At 20.8% G+C, this 26111-nt stretch overlaps 5 protein-coding genes across 6 annotated transcripts; 3 read left to right on the top strand and 2 right to left on the bottom strand.

The window, feature by feature from the left end:
• LOC105360671 (amine oxidase [flavin-containing] A-like) lies at nt 1-3060 on the bottom strand. Its single transcript, XM_011497637.1, has 5 exons — nt 2731-3060; nt 1861-1997; nt 970-1428; nt 768-911; nt 1-146 (listed from the first exon to the last, which is right to left on the bottom strand). The coding sequence occupies exons 1-5, from the start codon at nt 2938-2940 to the stop codon at nt 11-13; spliced, it is 1086 nt and encodes a 361-aa protein (XP_011495939.1). The 5' UTR covers nt 2941-3060; the 3' UTR covers nt 1-10.
• Nucleotides 3061-3235: 175 nt separating this feature from the next.
• LOC105360670 (uncharacterized) lies at nt 3236-6669 on the top strand. 2 transcript variants are annotated; one of them, XM_011497635.1, is made up of 3 exons: nt 3236-3313; nt 6034-6536; nt 6608-6669. In XM_011497635.1, exons 2-3 carry the CDS (start codon nt 6177-6179, stop codon nt 6638-6640), a joined length of 393 nt encoding a protein of 130 aa, XP_011495937.1. In that variant the 5' UTR covers nt 3236-3313; nt 6034-6176; the 3' UTR covers nt 6641-6669. The 2 variants fall into 2 exon arrangements, with proteins under 2 accessions (XP_011495937.1, XP_011495938.1); XM_011497636.1 differs by lacking the exon at nt 3236-3313 and adding an exon at nt 5325-5481.
• A 2921-nt stretch (nt 6670-9590) lies between these two features.
• On the top strand, nt 9591-13118 carry LOC105360668 (neuronal acetylcholine receptor subunit beta-4-like). The gene is made up of 7 exons (XM_011497634.1): nt 9591-9815; nt 10603-10647; nt 10712-10821; nt 10894-11104; nt 11334-11511; nt 11577-11729; nt 12711-13118. The coding sequence occupies exons 1-7, from the start codon at nt 9591-9593 to the stop codon at nt 13064-13066; spliced, it is 1278 nt and encodes a 425-aa protein (XP_011495936.1). The 3' UTR covers nt 13067-13118.
• Nucleotides 13119-14743: 1625 nt separating this feature from the next.
• LOC105360667 (neuralized-like protein 2) lies at nt 14744-16085 on the bottom strand. The gene is made up of 3 exons (XM_011497633.1): nt 15716-16085; nt 15310-15633; nt 14744-14884 (listed from the first exon to the last, which is right to left on the bottom strand). The coding sequence occupies exons 1-3, from the start codon at nt 16083-16085 to the stop codon at nt 14763-14765; spliced, it is 816 nt and encodes a 271-aa protein (XP_011495935.1). The 3' UTR covers nt 14744-14762.
• A 5045-nt stretch (nt 16086-21130) lies between these two features.
• LOC105360666 (Kelch like family member 18) lies at nt 21131-24965 on the top strand. Its single transcript, XM_011497632.1, has 8 exons — nt 21131-21465; nt 22137-22267; nt 22885-23385; nt 23626-23801; nt 23869-24049; nt 24121-24337; nt 24408-24577; nt 24651-24965. The coding sequence occupies exons 1-8, from the start codon at nt 21235-21237 to the stop codon at nt 24856-24858; spliced, it is 1815 nt and encodes a 604-aa protein (XP_011495934.1). The 5' UTR covers nt 21131-21234; the 3' UTR covers nt 24859-24965.
• The last annotated feature ends 1146 nt before the right edge of the window (nt 24966-26111 follow it).

The raw sequence follows: 26111 nt of genomic DNA, 5'->3' as shown, positions 1-26111 counted from the left end.
ATTTTTGGTATTACATGAGCTTTGATGATAAGTAGTTAGTTTGGAGAAATGATAAGAGAACGAAGAAATTAAGACAGAAACAAATTTTATGAATTAAATAAATTCCAATATTTAATTCATTGATACGTGGTGGTATGTGCAAAGAGCTATTAAATAATTTATAAAAACAATTTTAATTTAAATACAATAATTAAATTTTAAGTTAAAAAAATCATAGAGTTTAAAGCAACTATTCAGTAATGATTATAATATATTGAAACAAATGATTTAATTACAAAATGAGTATTGTAAATGTTTAATTACGGTTAAGTTTTTAAATAAATTTTTAAGGATTATCTATTACATTTAAATACTTAAAGGCAAAATTACAAGCAAAATAAAGATTAAAGATTAAAACAAAAATCTTATAAAAAACTAATTTTGCCTATTTGTTTTTGTATTTGAACAATATATATTAAAATTTCAGATTTAATAAAACAAAATTTGAAAACAAACTTGTTAACATTGTTTAATATTATGAAATATTCTGACATTGTAATTAAATTATTTGTTAAAAACTATTATAAATAAAAACAAAAATGATTTTCATTTGACGTTTATAATATAGATGATAAATTGCGGATTATAGAAATAAATTTTGTTAATAAACTAAATATTTAAAAAATTTCGGGATTATTTAAAAATTATATGTAATGCATATAAAAATTGTTACGATCAACTATGACATTTTTTACGTAAATTGAATAATTCAAAAATATATTGCTAACTTGTGTAATTTCCATTCTAAAGAACTCATCGACTGCGGTCTCACACGTTCAAGAATCGAATAAGCTACTGATTTACCGGCTTCAATTGCTCCATCAATAGTACCGGGCCAATTCTTAGCATATTCGCTGACAGCAAAAAATATTCTAAAATTGATGTATATTTGCTTAATATTCGAATTAAAGTCGAAATAAACTTTAGTACCGTCCATGAGATTCTGATAATAAATTAAGATGATGTTTTAAGCATCCCGGTTTTGGTACATTCATTGGACTTCCTCCAGGAATTACTCTCCAACTTGTTTCCGTCAAATCTTCAAGTTCAATATTACTTGTAAAACACTTGTTTAAGATAGATAAGAGATTCATTTTCATATCAGAATTTATATTTGTTTTTGATAAAAATCCAGAAACATGAAATTCATTATCTTTATTAATAGTGGCATCGTATGCTAATCTAAGATTCATATTATAATTTGTAATTCCTATTATATTTTTAGTCAAATTATTCGACTCAATTAACTGTGAACTCTTTGCGTTAAAGAAAACATTTGTTTCTTTATCATATGAAGATTGAGCTTTTGTTATATTCAAAGGTAAATGAGGTTCTACGGTAATTTTAGAGCTTTCAAGTGGAGGAACGGCAAGAATTACATAATCGCATCTATAAAAATTATTCTTATAAAATATAAAAAATATAATTTATATTTGTATATAAAAAGTAATTTTTTATGATAATCTAATAAATAAAGTATAATAGGTATTTATGATTTAATAATTATTTATATTTTAGGAAAATATAAAATCTATAAATTATAAAAAAATGAAATCTCACTCTTTAATAAATAAAACATCAATGTGTTTAATTTAAAAATTAAATTAAATGAGATCATTTAATATAATATTCTGGAAATATTGTTAAACCATATGCATAAGTGAATAAAATTGTAATTAATTATTTTAATCATTTATTGTTCCTGTTCAATTTTATAGAAAAAAAATAAACTAAATGAAAATAGATTAAATGAATTAAAAATTATTTATCAATAATAATGCTTTAAACAATTAATTATTTTAAAAAGATCATATTTTATACTTATAATGCCCTTTATTTGTCCAAATATATGCTCGATCATCATTAAATTGGATTTTATTGACTGATTCGTGGCAATGAATTTGATTTTCTTTGTTAATATTTTTTGTCAATAATCTAGCTATATTCATTGCACCTCCCTATAAATAAATATTTCTTAGATGTGCCAACAACAAAGTTATAAAAAAAATTATATTATACAAAATTTGAGAAGCAAATAATGTACTGTCATAATATATATTAAAATAAAATTACATAAAATAATATTATATAATGAATGGAATAGATTAATATTTCATTTGATAATTAAAAAAATGAATTTAAAAAATAAATTTTAAATTGTATTTATATTATACTTAAACATGCTGATTATCAATTATTTAAAATATAAAAATATCTTACAACTTTCAAACATTTTGTTCTTAATAAATAAATTGCAATATATGTTTACAAAATTCGAATGAAAAGTAAAATATAAATTACGAGTTATATTTATTTGTAATTTTAATTTATCGCAATCCAAATTATCTATTTGAATTCCATTTCCCGACCAGACTTCGTCTTTTCCATAAAGACCTTGTCGCTGGTATATTGAAGAAATTAATGTAAGAATCCATTCGTGAAAATTTCAAATAAACGTGGATACTTTATCCATAACATATTTCATAATATTAAACAATGTTAACAAGTTTGTTTTCAAATTTTCATTTATTAAATCTGAAATTTTAATATATATTGTCCAAATACAAAAACAAATGGGCAAAATTAGTTTTTTATAAGATTTTTTATTTAAGTTAGTTTTATCACACAACCGAGACAATAATGTTCTATCCATAAAATAATCATTAGAATGTATAAATAAAAATATCTTACCTGTATAAAATATCGGTTTGAATCTCCTAGAGTTACCCTCAATCGCTGAATAAAGCCACCTGCACCATTTAACATAACAATGTACCAAAGAGCGGAAATATTTTTCAACTGCGCTATGCCTTTGTTAATAAAAATGACTAAATTAAGAAAAAATAATACGTATTGATTATACAATACATACCACATGTAGCATAAATCAAATTTCGACATAACGAACGAGATTTCCGAAAAAATACTAAACGACACAATAGATCTTCAATGCTAACATTTGATAATTCTTCATTAAGTATTTCTTTTCTATATGTTTTAAAATATGCATTTTTGCTTATACTATCTATCTAAAAATAAATTTTCAAATTTGATCAAAATTTTAATGAATTCTTTTTCCTTAAATTCTTTATAACATATTAAATGCCATCATTAAGTTTACGTATATAATATGTATATAATATATACGTATATAATTACGTATATAATATTTATAACAATAATATGATGATCTAAGCTTCAATTTAATTCAATTTTATAATTAGAAAATATACCAATTTTATAAAAAAATACACTTCTCCTGGATTGTAAAACGGTATGTTATCACTGATATTTTTATTTTTATCAAAATGTAAAATTTTTCGTATATTAGGAAATTTTTCTTTCTCTTTTGATAAATTTAAATATTGAACCATTTCATTCAATCGATTTTGCAATTTATGTGCATAAAATGATCTGCTCTTCTCTAAAGTTAATAATCGTCCACCTGTATAACCTAAATGAATCATAGATATTTACTTATTTATTTTTACAAACTAATTTAATTTTTAATATACATCTTAAAAATACGTACTTAAAAAATCAAATTTATTCATCCAAATTTTAAAGTATATACAGTTTAGTATTTATTGACAATTTGAATGTATATATATTATACAATAATTTTAAAAGGGATGTATTTTATTTAGACAATCATGTTTTTAAGAGAATTGAATTAATGTCAAATTAATGAAACAGGCTATTCAATTTATTTTTAATATATTTAAATAGTTAAAAAATTTTAGTTTAATATAAATTATGTATATTTCATAAATTAATCTAAAGAGATATATTGTATATTAGGAATAATTATTTTAATCTTGAAAATGATATATAAAATAGCAATAGCTTTATCAGTGAGCTTCTTTTGTATATCTTCATACCTTATTAATAAATGATGCAGCTATGAATATTATTTATTACCGATATTATTATATAACTAAAAGATATAAATGTATTTATTAATACTAACTAAATATATATATAAATAATATGTAACTAAAAAATATATATTTATTTATTAATAATTACTTCAAATTTTATTTATATTTTTCTATATTATTTGGAATAAAAACAATTTGTTTACATTTATTTAAATATCTTGACAAACAAAATAAACAATAATATATTAAAAATATATTATTTACCAGTTTGTTCTAATATTAAAATATTTAATCCAGCAGAAATTAATCTATCAGCAGCTGTCAAACCACTCAGTCCAGCACCAATTATTACAATATCAGTATCAGTATCATCTTCTTCAATTTCAGTATCTTCAAAGTCTGATAAATTATTGATCATATTAATGAAAATGAATTAAACTCTATTTTACTGAATATTTTTAAATAAGTACAATAATTTTTACAAGATATATAAATTTAGTTTATTATTCAGACATTTTGTAAAACAAATGATTGTAACAAATTTTTTAATAATTAAGCAATAGTATTTTTAAAATATAAATACATCAAAATTTAAAAAATTATTTGAAAAATAAAATTATTTATAAAATTTAATCTTTAATATATTAGAGAGTTAAAACAAATAGAAGATATACATTTAAAAAGAATTGAACTTATTATTAACATACAAATAAACTTATTATTTAATAAATACATGTGCATATTGAAGTACTGTTTATTTATACAATTATTAGATGTTAAAATAATCCCATTCAATAACAATAGTGAATCGTCTAATCATTTTGTAAAATATAAGATTTGCCATCTTGTAAATATAATATAATTTATGTAATTTATGTTAAATATAAATCAATAGATAATTCTTATAAAAGTAATATATAATTTTTTTATAAAGAAATAATGTTTATCATTTATGAATAATTCTTATGAAAAATTAACTTCTTTTACAGTGAATTTAATCAAAATCTATAGTTTTAAACTATTCAAGATCGATACTCGATTTCCATTTAAATTAATTGTAAATAAGCACATGCTAGTAAAATTGGCATACTTGCATTTGTTCTGCTGGTAATGTAGCGTTAAATAACCCAAGTTTGCATACATATATGCATGTGTTTACAATTAATTTGTATATTGGTTAGAATATTGTTTTCAGCAATAGTAGAAGGGATTTATGTATTATAAATAATTGATAGCAAGATAAATTAAATTAAATGTTGAATTTCTTTTAATATTTGTATGAATTGTAATATCTATATCATAAATGATATTAAAAATAGAATTAAAAGTCATTTTATAATAAAGCTGATGTGTCAAATGAATATAAAAGCATGACTATTGAATTAAATAAATGAAGATGCAATGATTTACGATTTTATTATAACTAAGTACGTAAAACGTATAAGAACATATTTTAAGATATTACAAAATATCGTATGTAGTATGATATAAACATCAATCATCTAAAAATGTCGCCAAATGATTATTATTTCAAATTCATTGGCTATGAATATAAGATAATGTACTTATAAATATCATTACTTAATAAATGCTATTAGTTTTTACATATATAATACGGTAACCCAATAAAGTCAATGAATTGAAACACTATAATATGAAATACAAGTTTGGTATATTATGAAATGATAATTTGGTACAAAAGACCAAAATCCACAGTAACCATCAATTATTTAAAGCAACATCTATTAATGCGAAAACTACAGTAATGAGGTGTTTTGTAAAAGGTTGTAATTGTAATTCTTGGAATAAAAAAGATGGAGATGGTAGTATAAAAATGTTTAGTTTTCCAAAAGATAAAACTATTAGAAAAAAGTGGTATAAGGCTTGTGGGATTCCACATAATTGTAAAAATGTGTCTTCACGTAAGAAAATCATTATTGACACCAACATTAATTTAACACAAAATTTATTTTTAAATAAAAGATTATTAATTGAATTCAATATAAAGATATTTGTTTTAATATCTAATATAAATGCATAGAGAAAATAAATTACTCAATATAATTTGAATTAAACTTTTTATTTATTTTTCATTTATATTTTATTTTTATAGCTCGTGTATGTGCAATACATTTTGATGAATCAGCATATACTTTGAAGTCACGGTTAGGATTTGCTGCAAGTCGAGGAGTACGTCATTTAATACCTGATGCTATACCTACTTTAAATTTACCTGTAATTCGCAAAGATAAAAATATGTCTGAATTGTTTAATTTCAATTCTCATGATTCCATTTCATTTTTAAATGATCATGATTATAGAAAAGATAACACTAATGATACAGCTAAAATTATTGGAACATATAAAAATGAAAAAATTAAATTATTACATGAAAATAAAGTTTTACACGATATTAATGCAACTTTAGAAGATAGAGTGAAGATTTTAGAAGATAAATTAAACAAATCTATTCAAGATAAAAAAGATACTGAAATATTACTGTTAAATAGAATTAGAAGTTTACAGGAACAATTAAGAAATGTATTAGCTGATAGCGAAGAGTGCGTAAAGGAAGAAATACAAGAATTATTTACTGAAATGTTTGCTCCAAAAAAGGTATAGTAAAATCTGTGAAATCTAAAAAAGATTTTTTAATTACCTTTATTCAATTAATTATTTTCTTTCAGATACGAAAAATTACTCTTAAATGGAAAAACTAAGTAATATATTTTAATTTTTTTAATTATAAAATATTTATTTAAATTTCTATAAGATTAAAAGTTGTTAATCCTATATTAAAAAGTAAATCTTTTATTAAAAAACTATTGTAATAAAAAATTGAAATACAAAAATAGGAATTTTTTCAATGTATTTATTTTCAGTGGAGTAACAAAAATGAAATTAATACTAAAAATAATTAAAATAATAATAACTTGATTTGTGATATTAATATTTATTCTACTTAATTTTTTTTTAATATTTTTATAGTTGACTCTTAAAACATACTTTGTTTAAATTTATATTTTTAGATGAATGTGTTGTACAAATGTTAATAATTTTATATTAATATAATAAAATGAAAAACATTCTTATAAGTCATCATAGAAAAGTGAATCATATTATATTAAATGTATAATTTTTATTAAATTATAAGGCTTAAGTTAATAAAAGTTAAATAAAATAAAATTAAGCATTACAATAGTGTTTATTTAATAAGTACCCTATGATATTCACATTAATTTAAATATTGTTTCTTGATTATTTTCTTTATACTTTTTATTCATTAGCTTTTTATTATATTGATAGTTGTGAATCTAGGTTTCTAATATAAAAGAATTTTAGATTTTTAAGATTATTCATTATAAAAAGAATTCTTAATATAAAAATATATTAAGTAAGATTAATTAGTGGTATTAAATATTTTAAGTTCTTACAACATAAACCACTTTAATAAACTAAATTTATTTTTTATTTGATATAAATAATATTTTGGAATATATTGAAATCTATATTTTGGACCACTAAAATGAAACACCATTTTATATGCAATTTAATAAATAGTAAATTTTTTATTGTTATATTTTATTAAATCAAATTCTAATATTTTTAGTTATATGATAAAGGAATTAGTATTAATATATTAGTTCAAATGTTAATTTAAATAGTTCATATGATAAATTAGCATAATTGTTTAAAATTATTTAAGTAATAAAATAAGAGACTAAAAATAGTAACATGAAACTTTAATTTTTTTAACTTTATTAAAACATAATATTTTTAACAAAACTACTGTAAAAACATGCAGATAAAAAATATTAAAAATTCTTATAAGAATTTTAAAATGTAATGAATAGTTACATATTTTGAAAAATAATAAAATATTTAATTTATAATACGATTTTTTAAAATAAACATTTTAATGGAAATAGGTAGTTATTTTTTCAATATTATTTGTTAAATGAAAAATATCGAATATAATGCGATTGATTTTTTTTAAAATTTAAAAAATTATTTACTAACATTACGTGCCTAGTCTTTACATTATAAACAAAAACTATAATTTTTTTATTAAAGATATATTTTTTTTATTTTTATATAAATTTCTGTAACTATTACACTCGATATAAAAATATTTATGAATATTAAAATATATGTGAAAATATATGGTTTTATTTTGCCTGTTTTTATAAATTATTAATCTACTATCATAAACTTATAAGTTGAAAAATACTCGTTTATTTTCATAAAATCATTCATTGAGAATTTTAAAATTGATATCTGTAAAATGTTAAGTGAAATAATTATGATGTAAATATATATTAATAGCAAAAAATTTTTTAAATTAATTTTTTAATTTTTTAATTTTAATTTTCAAATGAAAATTATATTATTATTTAAAAAGTAATTTGGACATCTTTCTAGTAAGTATACGTATAATAGTGAATGTTTGATTATATTTATGTTAAAAAAATCTAATTAATTATTGAATTGAATACATAATTCAATATTTATAATTTTATAAAACTTCATTGTAAATAATTTTGAGAAAATAAATTAACATATTATCCCATATTATAAAATATCGCATTTATTTATCTTTGTTCCAATTTATTAGAATTAAAAGAAAAAATAATTTATAATGTAAGAAATATACAGATTTACAAATACGTTTTTGTATAAATAATAATTTTGAATTTGGTAAATATGATTTAAATAATTTTAATAATAAATTATTTTATAATTTATTAGATATTTCAGCCCTTATAAGTATTTTATTATAAAAAATATTTATTTCTCATATTTTTTATATTTTTCAATATCGATATTGTATTTATTAATGTATACTATAAATAAAGTGTTCTATGAGAGATCTCTGCAATCTACTGAAATCTAATTATATAAATTAAAGTAAAAAATTTTTAATTTGCGAGATAGATTTTAATCAAATGGCAAAGAGTACAATTAAATTTTATAAACTCCTTGATATTAATAACAGATATTTTAATATGGAAGACCAGTTGTAATTAAGATAAGTTCCATACTTCTAACAATTCTATAATTTGTTATATAATCAATTCTGCGTATATAATAAAAATTTGTTATAAAAGAAGTGAATTTTGAATGTATTATTTTGAATATATTGAAATTAAATCATATTTATGTAAATGATTAAATTATATATTATAAAAAGTTAAAAAAAGTTAAGAAGACAGAATTTGAAATACTTGCTTGCAACACTTCTTAATTAAAACAATGGTCTAAAGGTCAGCATCAAGTCAAAATATATAATCTAAATTAATTTTTCATTATATTTACATGATTTTTAATTTTGCTTCTAGCTTTTCAATAAAATCCATAGTTTCTATATATATAGATTGTTTCAACATTTTAAACAAACTACGTATAGAAAATACATTTAAAAAAAAAATAGTATAGTAGTAATGAAAATTATTCATACATAGTATTTTAATCAACACAAGATAATTAATAATAAATATATATGTCTATAGATTAACCATCATGTAATTTCATTTAGGGGCGTAGATCAATATAATATATCTATAGTTTTATGTTACGCGGGGCGTATTTTATGCAACATTCAGATTAAATCATGCTCGTAAAATCAGTCGTTTAACTCAATTTTTTATTATTTTTATTAAACATAATAAAATGTATAAAACTACTATTTTAATTATATTTTTAATTAGTTTAAGCAGTTTTATCAATGAATGCATTACTTTAGCGAATGTATGTAAGGACATATCAAGTAAATCAGTATATCTGCAATTAAAATCATATTTATTTTGTGATTACGATGCTGATGTGCGCCCAGAAAATAACAAAAAAAAGACCACAAGTATTGAAATAACTGTAATGCCGAAAATAATTGAATTTGTAAGTATAAATGAATTTATTTATAATACATACATATTTCATTTATACATAAAAATTATTTGAATAGTTTTGAGAAAAAGGTAATACATTTGATCTATGTTAATTTATTTCGTATGTTATTTATTAAAATTAAATTTAAAAAAATAATATATCGGGTGAATTAATGACAGTATTAAATTTTTATTTTATTTGAATAATTAGAAAAATCCTAAATTTTTTGTATATTATATAAGTGAAAGAATGATAATTAAAATTAAATTTGAACATAATTGATTTAGTACGATTTAACATTAGATTTTCAATATTTTGATATGGTATTATATAATTCAAACTTTAGTTAACTGATTAAATACTTTTATAAAAATCTAAAAATTTTCAAATATTAAACGTTTATATTTATATTTTTTATAAAAATACTGTATTGAATTTAATATGAATATACTCAATGAATACTTGCGTTGAATATGTAGAATCAAAAAGAATGTTTAAATACAAAAACTATATTTTTTTAATTTCTATTAGTATATTTATTATTTTTCGATTCTAATTATTAATTTTAATTTAGTTTTTATTATGTAATTTTTAATATTTTTCATCAATTTCATAAACTATAAATTTGATGATACATATTCTTCTGTTTATTGATAGAACTATGAATGTTCATTAATATTCAATAAATTATTAAGCGATTTAATTTTAAAACAATAATTAGTATAGTATAAAATTAAACTTATTTAAAAGAATAATAAAGGAATAGGTATTTTTTACTTATTTTTTTTATTAATAGAATGATGCAACGAACATTCTTGATGTACATTGTTGGACAGCAATGGTATGTGAAATAATTTAATGTGAACATCAATATTAAAAAATATAAAATAAATTAATATTATTAGAATTGGACCGATCCTTATTTAACCTGGAATCCCGATGATTTTGAAGGGTTAAATTCTCTATACATTTCAAGTAACGATGTATGGGTGCCAGATATAATTGTTCATAATTCGTATGTTATATATTTATTTTTATTTTCTCAAAAATAGTAAAATTTTAATTCTTATATTCATTAATTCGACAGAGGTGATGCGAATGATAATGCAAAAAGTATTCCAGAGACTACTTGCGGTCTAAACAGCAATGGTGGAATATTATGTATACCAGCTATAAAATATACAGCGCACTGTGATACTGATTATACTCATTATCCCTACGACATTCAAAATTGTACGATAGAATTGGCATCTTGGTCTTATAGTTCTGATGAAATTTTGCTACTATTATCTCATGGGGTATTGAATAATTTGTATATAATAATCAAAATAAGAATATTGTAAAAATAACTGAAATATTATGATGCAAATACCTATCAAAATATAAATTCGTAAAATTTAATTAAATTTTAATTTGTCATTTTTTTTAGTCTAAAAATAACAGCCATTTAAATTAGTATTTCTATTTATAAGTATATAATAAATATTTTATAATGAGTAGTTTGTAATAAAATTTTATATTTTACAGATTGTGATGACAGACTTTACACCAAACAACGAATGGAAAATTTTAAAATCTAGTATTATATACAAGATTCAAGATTTCAAAATGAATAATTCTCATACTTCGCTTATATATATTATCCAGTTTATATTACAAAGGCGGGGTGCTGGTATACATATAGTTTATATAGTTCCAGCTATAAGTACGTTTAAACGTTTATAGTAAAATTTATTCAAACTCTATTTCATAATTATGCTCTTTTTACAGTTTTAATGGTAATGACATTATCTGTATTATGGTTAGATTGTCATTCAACTGAACGCATGATAGTGGCTTACATTAGTTTTATTTGCCATTTAATTTGTATACAAGATTTATATGCAATTATTCCTCATAACGGCGCTGCTTTACCAAATATTCGTAAGTTTTTATTTATTAATTTGCATAAATATAAAAATATAATTAATAAAATTAACTTAAACAAAATTAAAAAAATTTCCTTAGTATATATTTAAATATTTTCATACAAATTTAACTGCTCTGAATTATTTATTCAAAATTTTAAAAATTTTATGGAAATGAGTTTAATAGTAGAACATTAATTAATAAATATAAAAAATATGTTAAGGTACTTCAAATTATATTAAATTGATTATAAATGAGCTTGTATAATAGCACTTACAAAATGCATTAATTGAAAAATGTGTATTATAGTAAACACGAAAAAAATTATGAATAAAATAATACAAACCATTACAATGTTATTAAAAAAAATAGTTTCGACAAATAAAAATAACAATAAAATAATGCATTATAATAAAGTTTTGATATGCGAAGTTTTGCCTTCAAATTAAAATATGTATGATGTTGTTGGTTGAAAAAGTCACACGAATGCATAATGGAAATACATTGTAGGCAAAGAAATCATTATAGACCACTCAAATGTATACAAATAATCTCATTACATGTAGCACCAGCTATTTTCAATACAATTTGAGAAAAATATTTAAATAAAAATTACAAAGATCAGAATTTAAATCAAGTTTTCAAATCGAAGTTCGTGAGTTTCAATGTGCAATCAAATTTCTCGATAAATAGTACTATAAAACAAAACTTCATTAAACAATTAAAAAATATTTAAGATATATACCATACTGAGAAAGTTTGAGAAAAATTTGTAAAAATTGCCATTTCTCCATAAAAAATGTATAAATAATAATATATTTAAAAAAGATATCACTAAAAATTTATATTTTATTTTGGCACAATCAAGTAATTATAATATATCTTGGTTTTATTCCAATGAATTAATTTTTTGAGTAATTCCGATATTAACCAAATAAATATTTTTTAAACTAATTTTAGTTCTATATCATATTTGCCTTTATGTATCTGTTACAGTGCAATTTTACGAAAACTCATTTTTATTGATGGCCGGGACTTTAATAATAACTGCTCTACTGCGGGAAGTACAAAATTCATCAATTTTAGCCCCGCAATGGCTTACTTGTACAACATCATTAATCCTGCAGAGTAAATTTGGTCAAGTTCTCCTACTGAGTATTCTTGATCCAAAAGCGTCAGCCTTCTTAGAAACGTCAGCTGATGATCGCACTGATCTAATGCACGCAAAGAAAAACTTAACTTGGAGTTACGTAATTCTGCTACTTGGCTGGTTAACTTTCATTTCCGTATTATTTACGTATATAATAATGCTTGTAATTCTTTTACCAACTAGAATTACTTCTATAACTTAGACTAATATATACATTTAAATAATTATTGATAGGATTTATAAACATAAATTGAATAAACATGCAAAAGAATTAAACTTCTTTTTTTTAAACTTATTAAACAATAACATAAAAATGACGTAATTTTTATAGTTTTAATTAGAAATAACATTGTTTTTAATATTCATTCAATGACTTGAATTATATATATTTTTCAATATTTTTTTTAATCATATTTTTTTTTTAATCTATCGTTTCATCATTTCACTACAACGCTTTAATAATAAATTTATAAATAATAAATGTTTCAACTAACAGGACCCATCAATACGTTATTGTTTATTTAATATATTGAGTAAATGAAATGATATATCAATGGTTCACCAAATAGAAATTTCAAATTTATTCACAACAAATAACAAAATTTAAAAATTTGTAAAAAAAAACTATGTATTTGTGTACATTCTGAATATGTTAGATATACAAAAAATATATTTACAAATATATTATACATAAATCTATTTTAAATAATATATAAAAATATTAATTTTGAGAAGATTTAAAGTTGGAATTCTAATATTAATTTAAATCATTACGTATTAAAAACAAATATTAAAAAATATTTAAAATGGTATACTTAAAATGTAGTAACTTAAAGTAATTTAAAAAAGATTATTTCAAACTTTATAAATACATTTAGTATATAAAATAATAAATCAGTTTATTTAATTATATGCAATTATACATCTATAAATCTATTATTAATGTGTAATCATAAATAATACAATAAATTCTACAACATAATAGATAAAAATAAACTGACACATAAGTAGAATTTAAAAATTACATTTGATTATTTAATAAATACTTATATATACTCATAAATAAACGATTTTATTAAATAAAAGGATTTATACAACAATAATTATTAATTAAATATAAATCTATAATTATGATTAAAATAGTACATATTTTTACAATTCTTTATTATCACAAGCTTTCTTAAACATATTACAATATATAACTGAATGACTTTTTTTGAAATTTTATAGAATATAATATTCTAAATAAATTTTATAAATATTCTATAAAAAATTTATTTATAAAAGAAATATAAGGAAATGTATTTGAATTATCTTCAAATGCTTAAAATAAATATTTTATATAAAAAGTACAATTTAAGAATTATGAGAATACAAAAATAGATAATATAAAATATTACATATACTAAATTAACGCTTTCCATTGAAACGATTATTTTGAATGTACAAACATTAAATATTTAAATAAAAATAAAAGCAAAATATACTACAAACTCATTACAATAAAGATTACTTTTATCAATCATTAATTGTCCCATTATATACAAATATTAAATATCAATTTCAGAAATACTTTAATATATAATTACAAAATTTAATTTACTGATCAAAATTTTGTATAATTAATATGAAAATTTCATTCAATTATAAAATATTAAAAACGTGTTTTTAAACAAAATAGAAATTTATATTCTTAATTATATTAAATTAATGAAATACAAGTGCTTTAAAAAATATACAAATATATCTCATTAACTATAACAAATACAAAAGCTGCTTAATGAATTTTCTTTTGAATAAAATAAAGCTAATAATAGTTACAATATTAAAAGGTATAAATAATAATATAAATACAGTATAATTTAAAAAGTTTAAAAAGAATGTTGATTTGAAAATAATTATTGCGACTGATATAGTAGATATTTTTTTAACATTTTTGGGAGAGGAAGTGATTCAACACCAGTCTTCTTTGTATATTGTAGAATAGTATCTCTACAAGCACTTTGTAGAGTTAATGAAGCTATATAAAAATTAAAAATTTTTGTTATAAATTTTCAATAAAAAAGTTTATTTATAATATTTTTAATATTATAAAAAATATTTTTTATATTTATTTACTCCTATAGATTATATATTATATTTCAATAGTATCACTTATAAATTATATAAATTTGTATGAAAATTGTAAAATACATTTTTTATTAAATATATTCTTTTTAATTTCTTTTTATATTTAGATTATTTGTGTTTTAATATAATATGAACTCTATTTAGTCATTTAACAGATTAAATAGAAATAGCATTACAAATTTTAAGTGAATATTATATAATTATAAAAATAGATTACTTAAGTAAGCATTTATTTCCAATCAAGATTAGTTTAAGATAATAAAGAAAATATTAATATGAAATTTTTAATATTTTTAAACATATATTCTAACATACCTCCGTACAATTGTATTATTCTAACTTGCTTTGTTGTACCATAAACATCAACAACAACATGCAAAGGTCCTGCTTTGTATGGAATATCTCTACCAAATACACCTTGATCTTCACCATTTATAATAAAATGCATTTCAGCTTTGTCTGAACCAGCCTGTGGTACATACATTACACCTATTCTGCTTCCAGTATCTGTTGGTAATATATTGTGAGAAGATCCAACAATATTTGGCCTTAAAATACTATATGGTATAATTCCTCTAGAAGTGTGAACATTATTACCATCAGTCATTAATCTTTTTTCTCTTGCTGGTATACCATCGCCTAAATAAGAAAAATATAAATATTAAATAAATATAATTTTTTTTTCCATGATGAATTATAATTTGTAACATTGAATTCTTACCATAACCTGTTCCTAGAATTTGTTCAAAACCATCCCATATATTAGAACTTTCAGTCATTGCAAAAACCCAACTTGAACCTGTCTTTAATAAATTTGGTAAAGCAACATCATAATCAAGCAACTTTGCCATATCAATGGTAATAGGATCCATTTGAGTCAGTCCAATTCGCATATGTCCACTCCAACCTCTTTCATCTTTCTCAATTTCTAATAAAAATATTTCACCTAATTGTAATGGTTCTTCACTAAATACTAGAGCTTTTGCAAAACTTGCTTTGCGATATGCTACTGTATTACCATCATAAAGAACAATATTTTCACCATGACTTGAATGAAACCTTGTTTTATCTCTTTTTGTACTTTCAGTCATTCTAAATAAAGAAAATAAATTTTAATTAAGATATTAAAATTATAATTGAACAAAACTATAATTTATTTAAGTTTAAAAAATCATTGTTAAAAAATTATTTAATTAACATATTAATTATATTTTTATTTAATCCAAGTATAATTTTTAATTATTATAAATAAAAACGGATTATCTAAAAATAAGCAATGAAATAGAAAAAGTTCACTAAACCATATAGAGCTATTTAATTTATATTTTTTATCTACAATAAGACTTATTATTAATAATATTAATAAATTATAACTAATAAATTAAAAACATATTTTCTTGTTTAGATTCATAGAAAAAATATTTAATTTGTTAATTTTATCAAAAAAAAACTTGAATTAAAAATATTTTATAGTGATAAAAATTTTTAATAAAATCATACTTGCAACAACTTCAGTAAATTTCTGGAAGGTAAATTCTTTTTGAGGTTAATTCACTAATTCCTTTGTTACAAAGTTTCGTTAGTACTATTATAACCAAACTTTCTTAAAGATATTTTGATTATTTAATAAGTTAAACATATTAAACTTTGTATTTCAATTTAAAATTAACTATAAACTTAACTATGAAATAATTTACTTTATAATATAAAATTTAATTTAATTGAATTTAAACAAATTTGTTTCATGAGTTTTTATATCAACTATGTAAACTAAATCAAATACATTTATAATGTTAATTTATGATATGCTAATAACGTAAACAAAAAATGTTTACTGTTCAAACAATATATAAGATTTCCTATAAAAATCTTTTGTATACAGACACGATGTATCATCCTTAACTTAATAGTTTAGTATCTGATTTCCAAATTTGTAAATCTAAGCCTGTCCTCATCCCTTTAACGATAACCCAGTTAACGATAACAAAATTTTAAAAAACAAATTAAAATGAGAGAAAGAACAAGGGATAGAATAACCGTAACACTTGCTTCAATTAAAAATTAATTTTGTTCACTTGTATCAAATATTTTCTCCTCCTTAAACAGTATGTGAGTTACTTAACGTTATGAATATTGATAAACATTTTGTGTATATATATATATATATATAATTGAAAATGTTGAGAACGCATGCGCAAACATGGTAACAGTTTTTACAATTTTTCAAATTTATACGTAGCAACACTAAATTATAATTTAATGTATCTAATAATTTTCAATAAAAATTCATATATTCATTGCTAAATAATTAAAAATGATAGAGTGATGATTTTATTTTAATAATATATGATAAAGTATTTCTTGACTTATTTTTACGATTAATACATAGTTATTTTAAACAGTTTTTTAATAATAAATATCATAAAAATCTTTTATTGAATTATAGTAATAATTCAAAAATAATGCATACCTAGTAACGAATATTAACTATTCCAAAATATCAAATACGAATGTAATGTTACTGTGAATTTCAAATTTTCAAAATTTATAATTTATCGTATATCCGAATTTCATAAAAATTTTAAATTATTTTAAATGATGTCAATAAATGTTGATTTCTTAATAAGTTAAATTTATTTACAAATTATTTCTAATAATAATATAAAATTTGTAAGAATTGTTTTTGTTAAAATAAATTTATATTTTATCAATAATAAAATAATAAAAATATTACAGTGACAATAAAATATAAAAATTGTCATGACAGTTTTATGATAAAATTAATAAAAGCAATCAATATTTTTCTTTTCTTTTTATAAGTATTTCATCACAATTGTTATAATATATACTTAATGGAGTCCGATAAAAATGTTTAAATATATTCAAATCACCACACATTTCTAAATATCAATTATTTTATTAATACAATCATATTCTACAATTGAATTGTTTGTAACATTAAAAATATATAATATATTTCTTTAAATTACCTTATTAGTTATTGATATGATAAAAAAAATTATATTTTGTAACAGCTAACCTCTTGAAAGCCTATTTATACGCATATATTTTTAGGCTCTAGTTTTTTTATTTTTTGATTAAATTTGTATTTTAACATAAATTTTTATTAACTATTCGCGCATGTTCTCTTTTTTAAGCTGAATTTTTAAAGATAATCATAATTCTTATAACAATTATTCATCTTTTGTATTCAGAATCAACCGTATCAAAAATCTATTGAGAAACTTATATAATTAATATTTTATCTTATAATTAAAAATTTCAGAAAGTTAGGAAAATTTTATTTTTCAATTTAGATGCTAATTGTACATTATCAAATTGAATGCCAATATTTAAAATAATCAATTATATCATTTATTGTGATAATATATTTTTTAGATAGTTAGCTGTATAAATTTTATATAAATTCAATATAACTCGAATGCTAATCTTTAAATTTTAATAATATGGGATAGTGAAAATTGTATTTAACTGTGTATATTGTAAGTTATATAAAATCATAAATTCAGTAAAAAGAAAAAATTGAATAAACAAAATAAATATTTTTTCAACGAATGCCATTATTTTATTATTTTTTAAATATTAGAATGTTACATAAAATAGACAGAGCGTCTGCTCAGAAGTACTTATAAAAAACTTCCGGCACATTTTAATATATTAATAAAGAACAAATGCGAAGAAGAAAATCTTAACAGAGATATATATGGTTAAAAAATTTCGAAGCAATTGTAAAAAATCAAAAGGTACACGCTTATAATGAGTAAACATATTGATTTTTCAAACTTTAAATTCTTTCCTTGAAACAGATTTTTTCAATCTGTTTTTCACGATCTCAAATTGTGATTCAATGTAAAATAAATTTTAACTATTCTTTGCATATATTACTATAATATTAATATATTTATTATTTTATAAATATGATATATGCCTGTGTATACATGGAATAATATACAAAATATAGTAGCAACAAAAATTTTTAATTATTTGTTTTATAAAACGTTGAATTAGAATAATTGCATAAAATTGAAATTGGATATATAAAGGCTCCCATTAAAATAAGGTTAACAAATTATTTCGGATAAAAGAATTTATCTCTATGAATTTATCTAAATGATTTTTTTATGATTATCAAATTATAAAGCATAAAATACATTCTAAAATAAAATATCATAAAAACATATTTAATTCTTTAAATTATTTGTATGACCTTATATTTCATTAAATTTACACTACATTTATTATACATTAATATTATAAAAATACAAATTATAATTCATTATTTTGTTGAATTTTTGTTTCATCTTACTCTCTGTATTGTTTTTATACAAAACATTAGCTTTCTTAAAATTTTAATTTGATTGAACTGCCTACTATTTAAATTTTACAAGAAAATCTTAATGGGATATAAAATGTATATAGAAATATTAAATATCAGATCTCGCCGCTTTACAATATTGATAACAAAAAAACCTTTTCAAAAGAGTATATTATATATAAAGATATTATTTTTACTGTGTATCGATAAGTATTTGCGAAAATGTAGTACTGAACTACATGCACTATTCATGCACCAAACAACTTACAAAGTCACATTGTACTCTAAAGATATTTACAAAATATAATTAAAAGTTGCAAGTTTATTTTTTCACAATCTTACATACATTGTGAAAAAACTATATAAAAACATAATGGAAGTGACATAGCCGAAATAGAGATTTTTATCAAACATATACGAATATTAAAAATAGGCAAATGTATATACTTTACATATAAATACAATTTTATCTCAATTTAACTTTACAGGTATATTAAGGTCATATCTTAAGTGATAATACAACTTTATATTATAGATATGTCAATTATGTTTCTTAATATTAATCTTTAAATAGCTTATAATTTTTTAAATTAATGAAAAACATATTAAAATGGCTGAATAAATATGACTGAAATCATTTTTTAAATTAATGTTGATAGTTTAACAACTTATATAATAATTTATGACGAAAAAGCATGAATTTTTATATACAGTTTAAGTAGTTAACATAATTCGTATTACATTGTTTTTCAATGTTTATTGTTAAAAACTAATATTAATTAATAGTAATATTAATTATATGTAATTAGTTTTATATCCCGTCATTTATTAAAAATAAAGAATATATTAAATCTTTGTTACATTCAATATACATTTTCTATTTACAATGAATTAAAAAAAAAGAATTATAGATAAAAATAATAGATTTAAAACGAAAGGTTTGTAATATTCTTACAGCTTACCAATATTTAATTACGTTAAACTTAAATATCATCTATTTGTGCGATCATACCTTTTCGTATATTGGTGTTGATTAATACACATTTCTTGTTTTCAAATTTTCTCCTGATTTTCTAATGGATTTTAATACAAAGTGAAGAAACAAATGAGCCAGTAATATGATAGAAACAAGTGAATTTTTAAAGAGTCGAATAAATATAAGAGTTAGAGAAAAATGAAAATGAAGCATAGGGGAAAAAGAAGAAAAAAATTAAAAGGTAAAAGAGAAAGAGTGCACAATGAAAAGAAGATGGAGGAAGAGAATTAGTAGAGAGAAAATATGCATATATGCAATAACTTGTATGTAATTTATGAAATGCATGCACATTTTTCGTAAAATTTAAGCAATCTCATGATACATTTCAATTATTTTGATAATAATAATGTTCAAATTACTTTTGTATTAAAAGTAAAACAATTATAGAATTCATATAATAATAAAAAATATACTTTCCGTCATAACGTTTAAAAAATATTTTATAAACGATTGTTTCAATTATTATTAATGAATTATATATTGATACTAACCATAACAATACTAATTTATCTTTAAATTAAAATAATCCTATATGATAATAATAAAGTTAATTGTAATTATTTAAAAATTTTAATTCTTTAAAAGTTCATCTTATAAAAAGCTTTCTTGAGTATAATTAAACAAAAGATTCATTTTGTTTAACAAAATATTTTGTTTTGTTTAACAAAATATTTTGTTTTGTTTAACAAAACATTGCACACAAACTTTTTAGTTTGTTTTTAATAATACCGGTAGTGGTAACAGTGGCAGTAAATACAACGGGAGCGCTGCTTTTGGTCAGTATTTTTGCAACGATCCAAGCGCTATTACGGTAAATAATAACAGCAACAAAATCGTGATTGACTATGACTTATTGCTCTCGTCATCAATGCAGCGCTTCACTAAAATGGAGATTGTGCCATTGAAAGAAGAACAATATTGCGATGGGCATGCGTTGTGTAAGGTTTCGGTGGATTCGGCATTGTCCTCCAATTGCATTGCTGATTTCAGACTGGCTGACAAAGAAATTTTTTACCAGAATACTGAACATTTTAAAGAAAGCTTTCCAACTTTTGAACATATCAGGAGACAAGGCAAATTCTGCGATGTTACGTTGAAGGTGAACAATAACCTACAAATTAATAACTAGTTTATTCCTCCTCTCTCTCACATTTGCTTTATCTCGCGCTTCATCCTTGTTACAATTCTGTGAACACTACAAAATATTTATTTTTTTATTACATATCATTTTTGAATTTTTTCTGTAATATATTTGTGTAAAAATATAATATTATTTTTTCTAATGATATATGTATTTATAATTGAAAAATTACAAAAATTACGAGTAAGAATAAAGATGTAAAAAAATTGTAATATTTGTATAAAAAGCAAAAAGTTCTAATGAATAAATATTGTTATAAATGTTTAAAAATTCATTAACTTATTCTTATTATCTTTGGTATATAGATAAATTTTCAAATCTATACATATATGTAATTTTACATATAAATGATGTCATTTAAATAGTTTGTTATACACTCCTTTTCATTAGTGTACTTATTTTTATATTTTAATATAATTTAAATATATTAAATAATATAAAATAAAGAAATGTTTACGTTTCAAAAATTCTACATATAAATATTCTTTATATTATATTATTTATTATATATAAAGTGTAATAATAAGATATAAAAACAAGGTATAATACAAGAATAAAAATCAAGGTGCATGTTTTGCTACAAGCTATTAGAATTTTCTTTTTTATTGATGATTGACATTAATTTATAGGTTGATGATCAGTGCTTCAGTGCACATCGACTAGTTCTTGCAGCAACAATACCATACTTCAATGCTATGTTTACAAATGATATGATAGAAAGTAGACAAAAAAATATTACTCTACAAGGTTTTGACTCTATGTAAGAAAATTAAATATAAAATTATATCAAGGATTCTTATACATGAATATCATTTTCAATAGTTTAAATATTTAAAGTTTAATTATGGTTTGTTTTTATAAATTATTAATATTACTTAATCTTTTTAAATTCTAAATATGTAATTAGAATGAAATATAGACAAACTGCACTGTTAGATACTGATTAAAAGTATATTTATAATGACTAAAATTTATATACTTCAATATTTTTTTAAAAATTGTATTGATTTTCTTAATATTCAAATATTTCAGTAACACATTCATTACAAGTAACTTATTTTAATTTACTATTGACTACAAAAATAATTTATATTAGAATTATTGTAGTAGATTTTTTCATTAAATATATCTGGACAAATATGAAAGAAAGATAAAAATACCTTTAATAAAAGTATTACATCAAAAAATTGAAAACAAAAAACATTTAAACAAAAAATGTAATTTGAAAATTATATTAACATAATTCATAAATAATAAATTATAAATTTAAAAAACCAGACCACCAAGTAGCTACTTTACAATTATTTATGATAAATCTGTTCCTAATATTTTAGTAAATAAATTATGGTAATGACATCTTGAAAACATACAATACAGGGTTTTAGAGGCATTTATAAACTATGCATATACTGGACGAATACGTATTACAAATGAGAATGTTCAAAGTATTATGATTGGAGCTTCATTCCTGGGATTACAATACGTTAAAACTGCTTGTGCTCTCTTCCTTAAATCTCATTTAAATCCAGATAATGTTCTTGGTATCCGTAATTTTGCTGATATTCTTGGCTGCACATCTCTATTTAATCAATGTAACAAATACATCAACCATTACTACATAGATGTCTCACAGTCCAAAGAATTTTTTAATCTGTCCTTAGATGATTTAAAAAGCTTTATTAGCAACGATGACTTGAATATTAATTCTGAAAAAGAAGTTTTCGAAACTATTATTTCATGGCTCAAATATGACATTAAAGGGAGAAAAGACAAATTATCAGAATTGCTGGCACTTGTAAGATTACCGCTTCTAGATCCTGAATATCTTGTGGATCATGTGGCTAAAGAGAAACTAATCAAAAGTTGTATACATTGCAGGTAATATTCATGTCATGTTTGCCCTCTCATTACTACAATCTAAATATGTAAATATTTTGTATGCTATTTTAATTCATTGTATTTTTTTAGTATCATGATTGGTGAATACAATATATTTTCTCTGTATGCATGTAAATATAAATATGGATAGCTTTAAATAATATTCTATACAGACAAACCAATATATCAAAATTAATTTAGATCATATGTAAAGATTTTAATTTCACATTTAAATTTTAGAGATATATTAGATGAAGCAAAAGATTATCACCTTATACCTGATAGGCGATATTTGATTGATAATTTTAAAATTCGACCACGGTGTAATTTTGTGACAGGGCATATTTATGTTATTGGTGGTCTAACAAAATTTGGAGACTCGCTAAATACAGTTGAAGTTTACAACCCATTCACTGGTACGTGAAATTGAACTTAACTTATAATAATGTTTTTATTATCTTATAACAATATTAAATTATTAAGGAATGTGGAAACCATCAGAATCTATGATAACACTTAGGAGTCGAGTTGGTGTAGCAGTGTATAAAAATAAATTGTATGCCTTTGGAGGTTATAATGGTTTTGAACGATTAGCAACTGTTGAAGTTTATGATGTTTGTCTAAATAGTTGGAAACTAATAACTCCAATGGAATATAAACGAAGGTATTGCATTTAATTAATATTTTTACAATAATTGTATTGTATAATGTATAAATTAATATGAAAATATTAAGTGCTGTTGGAGCAGCGACTTTAAATAGCTACATATATGTATGTGGTGGCTTTGATGGTTCAGAATCATTAAATCTAGTTGAAAGATTTTGTCCTAACACTAATATATGGGAAATAGTACTTCCTATGAATAGGTATCGATCTGCTGGTGGAGTTGTTGCTTTTCAAGGATATATTTATGCATTGGGTGGTCATGATGGATTATCAATACATAATTCAGTATGTAAAATAATTATGATTTTTAAAACAATCATTAAAATGTACTTTGTATTAAATTATTATGTACTAGGTTGAACGATATGATCCAGAAAGTAATATATGGACACTTGTGCAACCAATGTTGACAAAAAGATGTCGATTGGGAGTAGCTACTTTACGTGGAAAATTATATGTATGTGGAGGATACGATGGTTCTACATTTTTGCAAACTGTTGAAGTTTATGATCCTAAAACTAATAGGTATGTAGATTATAAATAAATAACAAAAAAAATTTTTAATTTTAGACCAGTGAACATGATTCAACTTGTATAGGTGGAATTATATAGCAGGTATGAATGTTATGAGAAGTCGAGTAGCATTAGTTGCAAATCTAGGAAAACTTTGGGCAATTGGAGGGTATGATGGAATTTCTAATCTCTCAACACTTGAAATGTACGACCCTGAAACGAATTGTTGGTCTTTTGCTACATCTATGTATGCACATGAAGGAGGAGTTGGTGTTGGTGTCATAACAGTGTGATAAAATATTTGTCATAAAATCTTCCATTAAGCAGTCATTTCATTAACATGAGTGTAATTAATACTAATAGATTAACTTTGTTAAAAATTAATAATTAATGATAACAAATCATTTAAAATAAAACTAATTTGTATAACTTTAGTTTATAATAATTATATTTCGACTTTTGTATTGTATAAAAAATTTATCATTTAGGTAAAATTTTAAATACTTTGTATGAAAACTGGGCCAACTAGGCATTTTTCTAACATTTTCTGTTATTGTGATAATTTGTAGTAATATAAAATTGTATACATAATCTAAGAAGACTTTTACAAATCAGTCGTTTTTTACAAACAAATGAGTTACTTGCATCATATAATACTCGACCTATACACAAACACAATATATCAATGATGATTATTTACTTTAAACATTTGTAATATATATATAACACTTTCATATTATTAATTATAAAAATAATTTTGTATTCATTATAATAAACCATTTTTATTAATAATGAAATAATCGCTTATTTAATATTATAAATGAAATTTTTATATCTAAAAATTATAACATGGTAAATATTAAATTAAATATATAAAATGTAGAATATTGCAATTAAATAAATATTTGATTAAAAGAAAACTAATTATTAAAAATATAAAAATAATATTAATATAATATTGATAATTTTTAAAATTCAAATATATTAAGAGATATTGTAAAAAGTTTTATAAGTACATATTTAATATGTATTAGACATATAAATTTTAATATTTAGTATGAAAATGAACTTACATTTATTTTAACATGTATTTAACAATCAATATATTTTATTAATAACTAATGCATATTTAATGAAATCAATTTTTCATGTTTTTAAGTTAAAAAGGATTTGAGAAGTACATACAAAAGTAATCAAAAATCATTTTTCTTAGATATTTTATTTCACTACCTTTTACTTCTATACATTTAAGAAAATAAAAAATTGTATACAATGTATGTAGTATAACTAATTGTTTTCCTTTAAATAAAAATCTGATGTTTAAGACACTTTACGTTTATAAAAAACTTAAACATTTATAATTTCAAAAAACCATAATTAATAAAAAGACTTAACTACCTATCATAATTTATTAATTTATTTAAAACTGATTAAATTACAACAATTTGGAAATATTTTTGCATTATGAATATACATAAATATTAAGTATATCAATAAAAGCAATCACTATACTTTTAGAAATCATAATAATTTGAAATAAATTTTA

The sequence above is a fragment of the Ceratosolen solmsi genome, unplaced genomic scaffold (genome assembly GCF_000503995.2).
Source record: "Ceratosolen solmsi marchali unplaced genomic scaffold, CerSol_1.0 scaffold47, whole genome shotgun sequence".
In the NCBI taxonomy this organism is placed as follows: domain Eukaryota; kingdom Metazoa; phylum Arthropoda; class Insecta; order Hymenoptera; family Agaonidae; genus Ceratosolen; species Ceratosolen solmsi.
Note: the sequence above shows the minus strand (reverse complement) of the source record. Positions and strands in the feature narration are given on the sequence as shown.